Source organism: Heliangelus exortis, chromosome 28 (assembly GCF_036169615.1).
Source record: "Heliangelus exortis chromosome 28, bHelExo1.hap1, whole genome shotgun sequence".
NCBI lineage: Eukaryota > Metazoa > Chordata > Aves > Apodiformes > Trochilidae > Heliangelus > Heliangelus exortis.
This window is the reverse complement of record NC_092449.1, coordinates 412578-424872: the sequence shown is the minus strand read 5'-3', so window position 1 is coordinate 424872 and position 12295 is coordinate 412578. Positions and strand designations below refer to the sequence as shown.

Here is a 12295-nt window from a genome sequence, read left to right as displayed (position 1 = left end):
GAGCACTTCCAATGATAGGTTTCCAGAAGTTCTCTGGGCAACCAGTGTCTCACCACCTTCAGTGTGGGGTCCTTCAGTCCCCTCTCAAGCTGAAGTCTGATCTAAATGTTCTCTCTTTCATTTTCCAGTGAGGGGGCTGGGCCTGTGCAGTGCCTGGGGGTCTTTGGAGGGGATAAGGGTTCCAGCAAGGTGCTAGTGAGTTACCCTACAGGCCAGAAGGAGAAATCTTCTCTGGGTTGGTGGTAGCTCTTGTCCTTCTGGGGCATTGCCACCTCCTCACCGTGCACCTTCTGCTGGTGCTGCAGCTTCCCCAGGGGCTGCACTGCCCGGGGGCTGTGATGGGAAAAAGTACTGAAGAGAGAGCAAGGTTCCAGGCACTTTAGGGCAAATGCAGGGATTTTCATTAGGATTTTTTTTCACCAAGTGCTGGTCTTGCAGCTGGACAAGGGGCAGAGGGTCCATGCTGGGCCTGGAGCTCCCTCCCTCCCCCTTCTGGGGTGATCTGGGGCTCTCTTGCAGTGGCGGTGAGGCAAGGTTGGGCTCCTGAGCAGAGGGTGGTGGCACCAGTGCAGGATTTTCTGGAGGTTTTGAAGCCCTGGGGTGATGCTGGTGATGGCCAAGCCCAAGGCTGTGCAGGAACACCAGTGCTACAGGAACACCCTCCCCTCTGTCCCAGCAGAAGCGGAACCAGGACAACTGTGCAACAACAACAGAAATTTTATTGTATTTGGCCAATAAACAAGTATTTACAAAGAAAAACACATTTCCATTAAAAAAAAAAAATTAAAAAATAACTATGCCTGTGAATCTGAGCCACACCACCATCACAGGTCTGGGGCAGGGACTGCTCTCCTGAGCCACTGCCCTGCAACATGGGCAAAGCTGGAAGGTAGGCTGCAGCATGGCCCAGCTAAAGGACATACAAAGAATTTATGAAAAAATAGGCATTTTAAATAAGGAACTTACAACAACTTAAAACTTTACAAAATATGGTTGCCATTTCAGTGTCTCAATTCTAGGAACTATTTTTGAACCCGCGTGCCTCTCTGGAGTCTCTTTTTCCAGGGAGCTCCATCTCTGTCCAGCTCAGTCTAAAGTACCTAAAAATGAAAAAAAAAATTACTATAAACAATATGCAGTCTCAGGACTCTGAGAAGTGCACTCTCAGAAGTGCAATTATATCAAATGAAACTTGCTTATAAGCTGATAAAGGAATATGCAGTAACTTTTTGAAGTTTAAGCAAATCACAAGCAAGTAAAACCAAGTTTAGCTAAAAAGTGTTGTAAATGTCTCAGGGACCACTTGATTTGTGTTTCACCTCTCAGAAAGAGGGAGAACAAGTTACACTATTAAAGATGTGGAAAGGGAGAGTTCTGCAAATGATTTAAGTCCTTTCTCCCTCAGGAAACAGATTACGCAAAATACTGAAACCAAATAGAAACTTACCTTCCAAAAAAGCAAATTCATCAATAGCTTCAATGGCATTATCTGCAGGAAAAATTGAAAACAATTAATATAGATAAACCAACTCAATTTTTGCATCTGCTCCATACAGCAGCATTTGTAATTGCATCACAGTACAGTGACCAACTTTAAAAAGTTTTACTTGTTGAGGAGCTGGTGTGTGAAATTATCGGTGTAATATCTGGTAGAAAAGAAGTTTTGCTCTCCCATCTTCAGAGAAACAGAAGCACCCATGGTTGCTTCGTCACACTGGGTCAGGTAGAAAAATCCTCCCTCCTAGCACCCCTTTGCTAAGGATAGCACAGAATATGCTCTCATACCCAGGTCTTTTCTCTGCAGCGTTTTCCTTTTTCCTTGCTGAGCGTACACATATGCATCTTTAGCTATGGTTTCAACAAACAATTCCTGCAAAATAAAACCAAGACAGTTTCAGACAGGGGATAAGAGAGGGAAGAGTGAACATCCTGAGGAAAGGTTCTATGAGATGGTGAGAGGAAACCAGAATTTCCATCTTAACATTTCCCCTATCTAATAAATAGCTTTGAAAATAAAGTTGCTGGATGGTGATGGAGATGTGAAGCAACAATGGAGGAGAAAAGGCTGAGTGCACTGGACACAGATGGTTCCTCTGAACACCTCTGGGAGAGCAGCTACAAACCAGCTGCTCCTGGGGCACCTTCTGAAGTAGGAAAGGTGTCCCGTGCTCAGCAGATGAAGTGGATTGAGCAGGACAATCCTCACCTGGCACCCAGCAGATACCTCAGCTGAGGAGTTACTGCGGGGAGGCACCAAATAGGAGAGAACACAGAGTCCACACAGTGACGGTGTCACACGATGCCAAAGCCATCCCACCAAACACACCTCTCCTGAGACACGGGAGGCACTTTCCACAGGAGGGAAAAAAAAAACAAAACCAAACAAACCCGTTACAGGTTGCTCTGATCTCCACATCGCAAACCTTGACGATGCAACCGGGGTGAGCACAGAGCCCTCTGGAGGAAGCAAAGCCCCAGGGCAGGTTTCCACGCACACCCGTGTTCCACCCCTCCCGGCGGGACCCCTGCGGCCGCGCACCCCGCTCCTCCCGCGGCTTCCCGGCACTCCCGGTCCCTGCCGGGTGCTCCCGGAGGATCCAGGGTTGGCCGGGCGAGGGTTGAGTGCACCGTCCCGCTTCCCGCCGGGAAAACTCGGGAGGGGCTCACAGCTCTCCCCGCTGCGTCTCGACCTGCTGACCAGAAGACACCCCTCGAACCCTCCAGAACTCATTAAAACCCAAAACCAACCAAACAAAAAAACCCCACCCCATACTTATTAAAAAAACCAAGCACGTCCTCCAGACACAGCGCAGCACCCGCCCAGAGCGGCCCAGCGGCTCCCTCAGCCCGGAGGTTCGGCCTCCCCTCTCCTCACGGCCGCCGCGCCCACCGCACACCCCCGTGCCCACCGGCAGCCGCCGCCCCTCACCGTGGCCCGAGCCAGGACAAACACGGCCTCCTGGCTGGCCAGGGTGACGTCCGGGTCCGCCTTCACCAGCGCCTTCACCCGGGCCAGCGGCAGCCGGGCCAGGCGGCTCGCCCCGGCCGGCCCCGCGCCCGCCGCCGCCTCCTCCCCCGGACCCGCCGCCTCCGTGCCCGCCACCGGTACCGGTACCGGTACCGCCACTGGCAGGGCCCCCGCCACTGCCGCCATCCCGCGCCCAGCCCTGCGCCTGCGCCGGGCCGGAGGGCGGAGCGGGGCCGCCGCGGGTCAGGGATGAGTCCGGCCCCGTGGAGAGTGGGAGTGCGGTGGAGGAGGGAATCACCCGAGCCGGAGCGGGGTGAGCCTAGACCACCCCCGGCACAGGCCTTGGGGTCTCCATTACCTCCACATACGGCTTTTCATCCTCACCCGAAAGCTCCAAACGTGGCTCTTGAGCTTCCTGTCACCCTCATCCTGAGGGTTGGATTCCCGCAGGTGGGGTGTGGGACCTCTTGACAATCCCCTCTCTATCCTGCCTCCATCTGGTGGGGTCAAACCCTCCAGTGCTCATCTAGGGCGCCCCACACCCTCCTGATGACCCTGGGGACTGCCTTCCCTGGCAGATACGAGCCTATCTCAGCCTTCCCCATCTCCTCGATGCGCTAACTAAAGCTTGCCCCATCAACCCCAGACAGAGAGGCTTTATTAAATCATCCGGCTGCTCTGAGAATCTAAAACTATTACAAATCATAATCCAATATGCAACGCTGCCTTGTCCTTGAAACCATCCACAGGCAGGAGCTCCTGTGGGCACTGCTGGTGAGCCATCTTCCCAGAGGGCAGGAGGGACATGCTACCCTGGGACAGGGACACCAGCACCTGCCAGCCCATCCCTGCCTCATGCCGTGGCTCAGCCTCTCAGACCCTTCCTGCCTCTGAGGCAATAAACGGTAAAACCAGGAGGTTTCAACACAGAGATGGCCCAACTCTGCCCCACAGCATGCAGAGTACTTCCTCTGCTTCCTGGCAGGACTCTGAGCAAATGTCCCTTGGTTTTGGATACACTGGAAAGCCATAGCCCTCTCCTCAGCCCTCCCGTGCTCCTGCAGAACCCACTCGTGTTGGGCCATGCTGGTTCTGCTGTGTGACCCTCACAAATTGCCTCTATCCTCTGCAGGTCCCATGGGTCTCTGAAGACCTGACCTGCAGTAGATTCTTGTTGGCCACCCTTGGACAAGAACATAAGCCCCCTCCTGATCCTCTCAGCAGCCCATCCCTCACATCCCAGAGTTGCTTCCTGAACCCCAGGTTCTTTTCTGGATGAGACTCTTATGGGGAGCAGGGTTTCATGGGCTTCAAGTTTAAATAGCATTGCACCAGGAGCTCCACCTCCTCTTTCTCCTCCTGCTCTTTCACAGTCACTCTACAGCGACTTCCTGGCACTGCACACAACTTCTCATCAGCCATTAGCAAAGAGCTTATTGTTTCAGCAGAGAGGGACTTTGGAGAGGTTTGCCTTGTACCAATCCTACTTGGATGCCTCTGGTGGCCTTCAGAAAGGAGGAGAGCACACAGGAAAGTGTCTGCTGATGGAAAATGGTGAGTAAGAACTGGACCTGGGCTGCTCTGCACCTTGGGGCAGAGTGCTGGGAGTGAAGCTGTGTGTCCTGCTTGGAAAGGCTTTGGCAGGTCCTTGCGAGGGATCCTCCTGGAAGAAAAAGTCTGCCTGTACATTTGAGGTGGTTGGAGCTTCAAAGGTTTCTGACCCCTTGGTCAGAATATTTACTTGGTGATGTTGGGATGGGTATAAAATCTGTGTAAGAGGAGGAGGCCGCACTCGGTCACTGAGCTCAGGAGAACATCAAACAGTGCAAAATGTACAGCAAAAGCTGGGATTGATCCTGGTGACAGTGGTGCTCTATCCCACAGGTACACCTGGGGACTCTGCAAGTCCCTGGTCAAGGAACAGCTCCAGTGCAAAGGGACACTGTGGTCCAGGGACAAGGGGGTGGGAGAGAGATGGAGGAAGGCAAGATGATCATCCTCTCTCTCATCAGGTGTATCTGAGCAGCTTAGGAAGATGTTGGGCCATACCTTGAGCTTGGCACTCTTCTTCCAGAAGTCGTCCCCTCTCCTCCTGGCAGCCTTTCTCTGGAGGCTTCAGAAAAAGCTTTTTTTCAGTCATTCAGGAAGTCAGGGCAGCTCTACACTGGGGTCAGCATGTCCCAGTTCACAGTGTGAGCAGCACAGGAAACCCCACTGGCCATGAAAGTAGGGCAGAGCTGCTGCCTCTGGGACTGGTTTTTTGCACAGAGGCTTTGGCAGGATGAGTTTCAGTGGCTGCTGCATCTGAAAGTGGAAGGTCTTGAAGTCACTCAGAGAATCACTAATAAAAATGTCAAGAAAAGGTGATTCTAATATAGATTTATGAAAGTGTGACTTAACAGAATTTAGTGGCAAGGTTCCCTCTATTTGCGGAAGGGATGTGTAGGGGTTGGAATTAGATAGGAATGACTTACATGGGGATCAGAGGAAATGATTTATACAGTGAGGGGAGACTGAGTCAGGTTGGAGTGATTTGCACAGGAATTAGGGAAAAGAATGAGGAAGGCCCTCCTGTTGAGTCAGGAGGGTCAGAGTGGATCCCCTTTTTTTCTAAAGTACTTATCAGAGAGGAGTCTGGGTGCAGCTGGATCCACTCCTGGTCCCAGACTTGATCAACATTTTACAGCTAAGGGGGTTGAGGTTTCAGTGTGGTGCTTTAAACAGGGAAGTGTGGGCCTGGTGTGATTTGCAATAGCAGTAAAATAAGATTGACTGACATTATTACAACAAATCACAAAATCTGATGATATGATTTTCTGACAATCAATAATCAATACAGGTTACTCAATACAGATGTGCAGCTGAAGATCTCACAAAGTTTCTAACCTAAAATGTGTGTGTGCATGCACATGTAGACAGATGCAGAGGTTAAACACCTCCTTGATGCCCCCATGGTGGTAGGACCTGTTCCTGATCTGGTGCAGCCCTGTATTTTTTTCTCAGGCATGTTCCAGGATCACATTTGATGGAAGAGGCTTAGTGTCAGCCCAAGCTGAAGAAATGCTGCATTCTCAAGGGGACTCTGCCTTGTTTTCCTCCATGGTGCTTTAACTGGAGCTTTTCTTGTTTGCAGACACATCTGGAGGGGAAAGAGGCCATGGTGAGGCACCTTCGGGCAAAGTTCCAAGGGATAGATCCTCCCAGAGGAAGTGGCTCTGCAGCATCCCCTGCACCAGGCTCCAAGGGTGAGCCACCTCCTGAGCCTGCCCGGGTCAGGAGGTTGGACTTCAGCAGAGCTCCATCTCACAGTAGAGATCAGAGTGTGGGACAGCATTTGCCCCCTCCTGCTGTCAGTGAGACCCCGAGATGGCTGGTGCAACTGAAGAAGGGGATTGCTCAAGACACCAGTTCCCCCCCAGCCCCTGCAAAGCCAGGAGGAGAAGACACATTGAGAAAGGAGGTGGCAGCGACCTCTGATCCTCCCCAGAGAAACCCAGCCCCACAGACATGGCCGCTTGCCAAAGACAAGGGCCCTCCAGCAGTTCCTGCTAAAAGTGCAGCTGTTGCAGCCTCCTCAGACATTGTGAGAAGCTCTCCCAGAACAGGGCACCGAGCTCTGCCTCGGAGGAAGCCTTTGCCCCATGCCAAGGTGCTGGGAGCAAGGCCAGGCAAGCCCAGGCGCCCTCCTGTCGTGGATCTGGAGAAGTTTTGTGCGGCTGCACATCCCAGGACATCCATCTGGCCTGCCATGGAGCCACCAAGGAGAGCTCATCCAAGTATGGCCTTGCACCTGCAAGTCCCTCAGAGAAGGAAGGAAAATCTCCCAAAATATCTCTCCATTTAGAGTCTGAAGCTGCTGGGAGATGGAAATATTGTGGAGGGGGGGAAAGGGGGAGCTGATGGAGTGGTGGGGGCTAGTAATGTCAAAGGGGCTTTTATAGACAATGTGGAAAGGAAGGAGGAGGAAAGGAGGTGAAGAAATGAAAGGGACTAAGTACCATGTCCCTGGCTGTTGGAAGTAATTAACAGGAGGGGTGCTGACAAACTGGGCAGGGCACTGAGGTGGTTGGGGGCTGGAGTATGTGGGGAAAGAGAGGCTGAGGATGTGGTGGTTCTCTGTTCAACACGAGCCTTCACAGAATCACAGAAGTACCTTGGTTGGAAAAGACCTTCGGGTCCAACCATAACCTAACACTGACAAGACCTTAACTTAGCCATATCCCTAAGCACTTAAATCTTCATTCATGAAGCCAAGCCATGATGATATCTATACCAGTCTTAAATCTCTCCAGGGATGGCAAGTCCACCACTGCCCTGGGCAGCCTGTTCCAATGCCTAATAACCCTTTCGGTGAAGAAATTCATCTAACATCCAATCCAAACCTCCCCTGGTGCCACTTGATCCCATTGCCTCTTGTCCTAACACTTGTAACTTCATTGAACAGACCAATACCCCCCTCTTTAACCTCCTTTAAGCAATAAGTTCTCCTCTCAGCCTCCTGAAATGTGAAATAATCCCTCTCTCTCCTCATTTCACCCCAGGTTACCCCAAACCAGGCTGTGCTGCATCAGCTCCAGCACGGTTCCCCCAGCAGGATGCTCCAAGTGTGGTGGGGTAAGGATGAGGTGGCACTTTCATTCTAGGTGACTTTCAGGCTGTCCTCACCCAGTGGGAATGGCACAAGAGGAAACAGAAAGAAGGTCCTTGGGTTTTTCTGCCTGCTCTCAGAGCCCATGGTGGGACAGCACCTTGTGCAGGCAGCTCCATGTCCATTCCTGCATAGGTCTGGCTGCTGCCATCACACTCTGCTGCCCCTCCTCTGCCCCCCAGGATGTTGTTCTGCTCTGTCCCAGACCCAGGGCCAGCCCACAGCCAGTCCAACCTCCTGTTGTCCACCATCCCCATGCAGCCTTCATCCTACCCTTGGCCCCCACTGCTGCCACTGCAGTGGGGCTTCCTAATTGTTGTCTGCCTCGTCACAGGGATGAAGATGAGATATATGATGATGTAGAGCCCGTTGGTTTCCTTAGGAAAAGCCAAGATTTTCTGCTGCCCTCCATGTCCCGGCTGCCAGCACATCCCCACCCCAGAGGAGGTGGGTACAGGAGAGGCTGAGATGCTGGTTGGGGGAAGTGCTGCAGCTCAGAGAGCCTCAAGCCCCCAGCCAGCCATGGGCAGCAGTGGAGCCCATGCTGAGGCCACTGCTCCCATCCACAGTGGGGTGAAGGATTTCTTTTCTGCCTTTTAAATGGGCATTGGAAGCCCTGATCCCCTCCACACTCAATGTGCAAACTGAGGGTTTGATCCCAGGAGAAAGCTCTTGCTGCTGTTTCAGCCTTGTGTCCTGTCTCAGTGGGTATCTGCACCTCACAGCAGCCTCACTGTAGGTCCTCTCCCTGGGTTTGGTTTTACAGGTGGTGGTGCTGGTCAAGCCTCTAACAGGGTTGCTTTCCTGGCAGCTGCACAGAGGTAAATAGGGGATTTTACTCTTTTTAAGAATCCCAAAATGGTCAGGGCTCCTTGCTGCTTTGACAGAGGTTGTGGTTTAATGGTGTCTGCAGCGCTTGCAGTAGAAAATCCCATGGTGAAGAACACACATGGCAGGTTTAAATGTGGGCCAAGAGCTCCAGCAGCCCTGGAGGGAGGCACCTTTGGGCATGGGGGGAGAGCTGGTGCAGGAAAATGTGATGGGGCAGGAGCCAGGGTGGGAGAAGGGGAAGGGAGGGAGCAGAACGTGGGGTCACCTGAGCTTTCCTGTGACTCACAACACCTCTGCAGAGAAGCCCATGTCTCCCAGAAGATGAAGCCAATGACGCTCAAGGAATGCAAGAAGGAAGAGAAGGCAGACAGGGAATTTCAGAAGAAATTCAAGGTAAACACAACAAGCAATTGTTTATCCTTCTAATGTCCACCTCAGCTCCTGGAAAGGGCCCAAGGCAATAGCAAAGAGGAGCTCTGGTCCACAGAAATCAGCTGATACCCAGGTCAGACCTGAACCATCACCAGATCGGATCAATTTGCCTACAGAGGGAGCTGCTGCTTCTAAGGGAGAGACGTAGGAGTGGCCCAGGTCACAGTGCCCTGGGACAGGGGCTGAGCTGCAGCTCTTCCGTTTGTGTTTCAGTTTGAAGGAAGCATCAGTGTCCTGACTCAGATGATGGTCGACCCCGCAGCAACAGAGAAGAGGGGTGGAGGGAAGAACCTGCCGCTGAGACGAGGAGAAATTCTTGATGTGATTCAGTTTACAAATCAAGAGCAAATTCTCTGTCGAAACAGCCAGAGGAGGTGTAAGTTGGTGGGGGCTGAAGCTTTGCCCACAATGGGGATCACACAGCACATGAAGTTTTGGGAACAAGTTTCTTTGTGCAGACACCCACTCCAGTAGACAGCAGGAGATGTTCCCTTGTTATTAAGCAGAATTAATATGTACCTGGGTCTCAAATGTTCCCACTTTTCTCAGCACAAATCATAGAATGTCAGATTGGAAGGGACCTCAGGGATCATCTGATCCAACCCTTCTAGGTAACACTGTAGTTTATATGAGATAAAACTTCTAAGCAGGGGAATCCAGCACTTTCCCTGGGAGATCATTCCAATGTTTGACTATCCTCATGGTGAAATATTTACCTCTTGTGCCCAATCAAAATCTCCTCAGGAGCAACTTGTGCCCATTGCTCCTGGTCTTATCCATGTCACTCCTTGTAAACAGGGAGTCTCCATCTTCTTTGTAGCCAACTTTTAAGTACTGGAACATGGCAATAACGTGTCCTGTTCTTCCTGCTGATCAGCACCAACATTTCTGCTGGCAGCTGGGCTTCTCACTTCCCTCTGCTAAAAGCCTTTGCAGTTCTCAGAGTCTCTCAGCCACCAGCCTGGCACATCAGCCTTTGTGTTAGGCACAGACTCCACAAGCTGTGTTGCACCAAAAGGAAACAGGGGTCAGATCAAACCCCACCAGGCTCCTTCCCTTCTTGGCTCCCCAGAGCCCTGTTCCTCCTTGCCCCCAGCTCTCCCTAGGGATGTCAGACATTGCTAAACCTGCCTGTCCTGGGCAGGGGGAGGTGGTGATGTGAGACCCTGGCTCCTGGCACAACCTGACCTGTGTTTCCTCACTGTGTTGCAGATGGTTACGTGCCCCGGGCTGTGATGCTTCACCTGTGAGTACCTCTTCTCCAGCCCCTTCCTCCTCACTCCATAAAGTGTAGTAATTGCTCAGTGAGTGCCCAGAACTGAACCAGCCCTGGCATTGAGTGCCAACTCAAAACCATCAAGCCCAGGCAGTGACCATAAGAATAGCAGCAGCTAGTTACTCTGGGGTAATCCCAGGGTATGGGATGCCAATTCTGGTGCCTCCCACTGGGAGGAACTTCCCAGGGTGCTGTAAGCCCTCCTCAAGCTGTGGTCCCTCACATGAGACCTGCCCAGACACTGTTCAGATGCTGCTGGTGGCACAGCACAATGGGCCAGCACTATCCTGCCACACAGCTGGGTCTGTGGCTCCCAACAGCCTGAGATGGGGCCACAAAACATGTCCAAGGTGAGAGAGGCCAGAGCCCTGCTCAGAGGAGCTCGTCTTATCTCTCTGGGGAGAGCACAAGGCTGGAAGGAGGAGAACAGGGGTGCCTGGAGGACACCAAAGCCTGTAGACATGTTAGGAGAGATGGGACCTTCCCAGCAGCAGAATCTGGGTCTTGTCTCAGTACTGAGATGTGGTGGGGATATGGGACACCAGACTGCTCACAGAACTCACTCTTTTTCCTCTCAGGGACACTGACATCTATGATGACGTTGAGACTTATGGTAGGTGTAGCCCTTTCACCAAGTGCTGGGTGGTGTTCTCTGGCAGGGGCAGGCAGCAGCAGTCCCCACACCAGCACCAAGGCCTTCCCTCCTGCCCTCTTGCCCTTTCCCCACCTCCTGTCATTCCTCTCCCACTCTCTGGGACATCCTTTCCTTTCTCTCAGTTCCTCACAGAGTCTCATGTTCTTCCATTCTCAATTATTTGGACTTCCCTGCACCCTTCCCCTTCTCAGCTTGCTCCCTCCATTTGCTGCCAGCCCCAGGGACCTTTTGATGTAGTTGAGATGTCCCTGATCCCCCAGACAACTCAAGATGCCTTTTCCCAAGCAGTTTCTCACTCCTGGCATGCAACCTCCATCCCCTGGCTCTCAGATGACTCTGAAGATGGAGCTGAACAGACACCTGTATTTTATCTGTGCCAATAAGCAAATATTTTATCTGATTTCTGCCTGGCAGGTTGAGTGATCTGCACTAAAGCCAAAGGCACAAGATCATTCCAACAGAGACCTCCCCAAGGGCTGAAACTTGAAAAGCACAATATGCCACACTCCTGCATGGGAAGTAGCTCTGCTTCCTCTGAGATGACTGCAAAAGCCACCATGTCCTTGGGCTGCAAGGACCCTGTCTCAGAGGGCAGGAGGGTGAAAAAGATCCTCAAGTCCAAATCCTTCTCTGTGGCTTTGTTTTACCTGTGTAAAGTACAGCAATGGTCTGAGAGGGTTTCATGGTCTTATTTGTAAGTGGAGGATTTCAAATCTAGGCCAGAGAGGTTTTAATTCATAGAGGTTTTAGTAGTTCCCCATTCCCAGAGCATCCTCAGCCAGGGAACAGTGCTGTATCCCGAAGCCCACCCACCTTCTGCACTGTGTTTCTGACTCAGTGAGAGCCCTGGCCAGTCAAGCTGGACACAGAACTACTCTCAAGTATTATAGGCAGCACTGGCTGCTGGCTGAGTATCCCACAGTGTCCCTTCCTTGGGGCAGCTTCCAAAGCTGAGCTGGTGCTGAGGGGGTGGATCTGTTCATAGGTTACAGAATCACAGAATCACAGATTGGTGGGGGCTGGAATCAGAGAATAGTTCGGGTTGGAAGGGACCTTAAATCTCATCCATTCCCACCCTGCCATGGTCAGGGACACCTCCCACCAGCCCAGGGTGCTCCAAGCCGCATCCAAACTTCAACACTGCCAGGGATGGGGCAGCCACAGCTTCTCTGGGAAACCTGGGCCAGGGGCTCAGAACCCTCACAGGAAAGAATTTTTTCCTAATGTCTGATCTAAATCTCCAAGTTTTAAACTATTGCTCCTTGTCCTCTTGCTACACACTCATGCAAAAAGCCCCACCCCAGCTTTCTTGTAGGACCCTTTCAGATATTGGAAGGGAGCTCAGGAGATTGTCTGGGGTTGAGATCATCAGTTCAATCCCCTGCTCAAGCAGGTTTGCCCAGAGCAGGTGGCACAGGATGGTGTCCAGGTGGGCTCTGAATATCTCCAGAGAAGAAAACCACTTCTCTCATCCTGCTCCAGTGC

At 52.1% G+C, this 12295-nt stretch overlaps 2 protein-coding genes across 5 annotated transcripts; one reads left to right on the top strand and one right to left on the bottom strand.

The window, feature by feature from the left end:
• Positions 1-699: 699 nt before the first annotated feature.
• On the bottom strand, positions 700-3195 carry LOC139788166 (DNA polymerase epsilon subunit 4-like). The gene is made up of 4 exons (XM_071727816.1): positions 2930-3195; positions 1786-1870; positions 1448-1489; positions 700-1100 (listed from the first exon to the last, which is right to left on the bottom strand). The coding sequence occupies exons 1-4, from the start codon at positions 3152-3154 to the stop codon at positions 1087-1089; spliced, it is 366 nt and encodes a 121-aa protein (XP_071583917.1). The 5' UTR covers positions 3155-3195; the 3' UTR covers positions 700-1086.
• On the top strand, positions 3061-11483 carry PRAM1 (PML-RARA regulated adaptor molecule 1). Of its 4 annotated transcripts, XM_071727814.1 has the most exons (12): positions 3285-3418; positions 4101-4231; positions 4342-4522; positions 6102-6744; positions 7510-7582; positions 7951-8063; positions 8383-8437; positions 8747-8840; positions 9093-9255; positions 10092-10125; positions 10734-10772; positions 11231-11483. In XM_071727814.1, the coding sequence occupies exons 3-12, from the start codon at positions 4520-4522 to the stop codon at positions 11241-11243; spliced, it is 1230 nt and encodes a 409-aa protein (XP_071583915.1). In that variant the 5' UTR covers positions 3285-3418; positions 4101-4231; positions 4342-4519; the 3' UTR covers positions 11244-11483. The 4 variants fall into 4 exon arrangements, with proteins under 4 accessions (XP_071583916.1, XP_071583915.1, XP_071583913.1 ...); XM_071727815.1 differs by having other exon boundaries at positions 3061-3418; positions 4101-4522; positions 10734-10768; positions 11225-11483; XM_071727812.1 differs by having other exon boundaries at positions 4101-4522.
• The last annotated feature ends 812 nt before the right edge of the window (positions 11484-12295 follow it).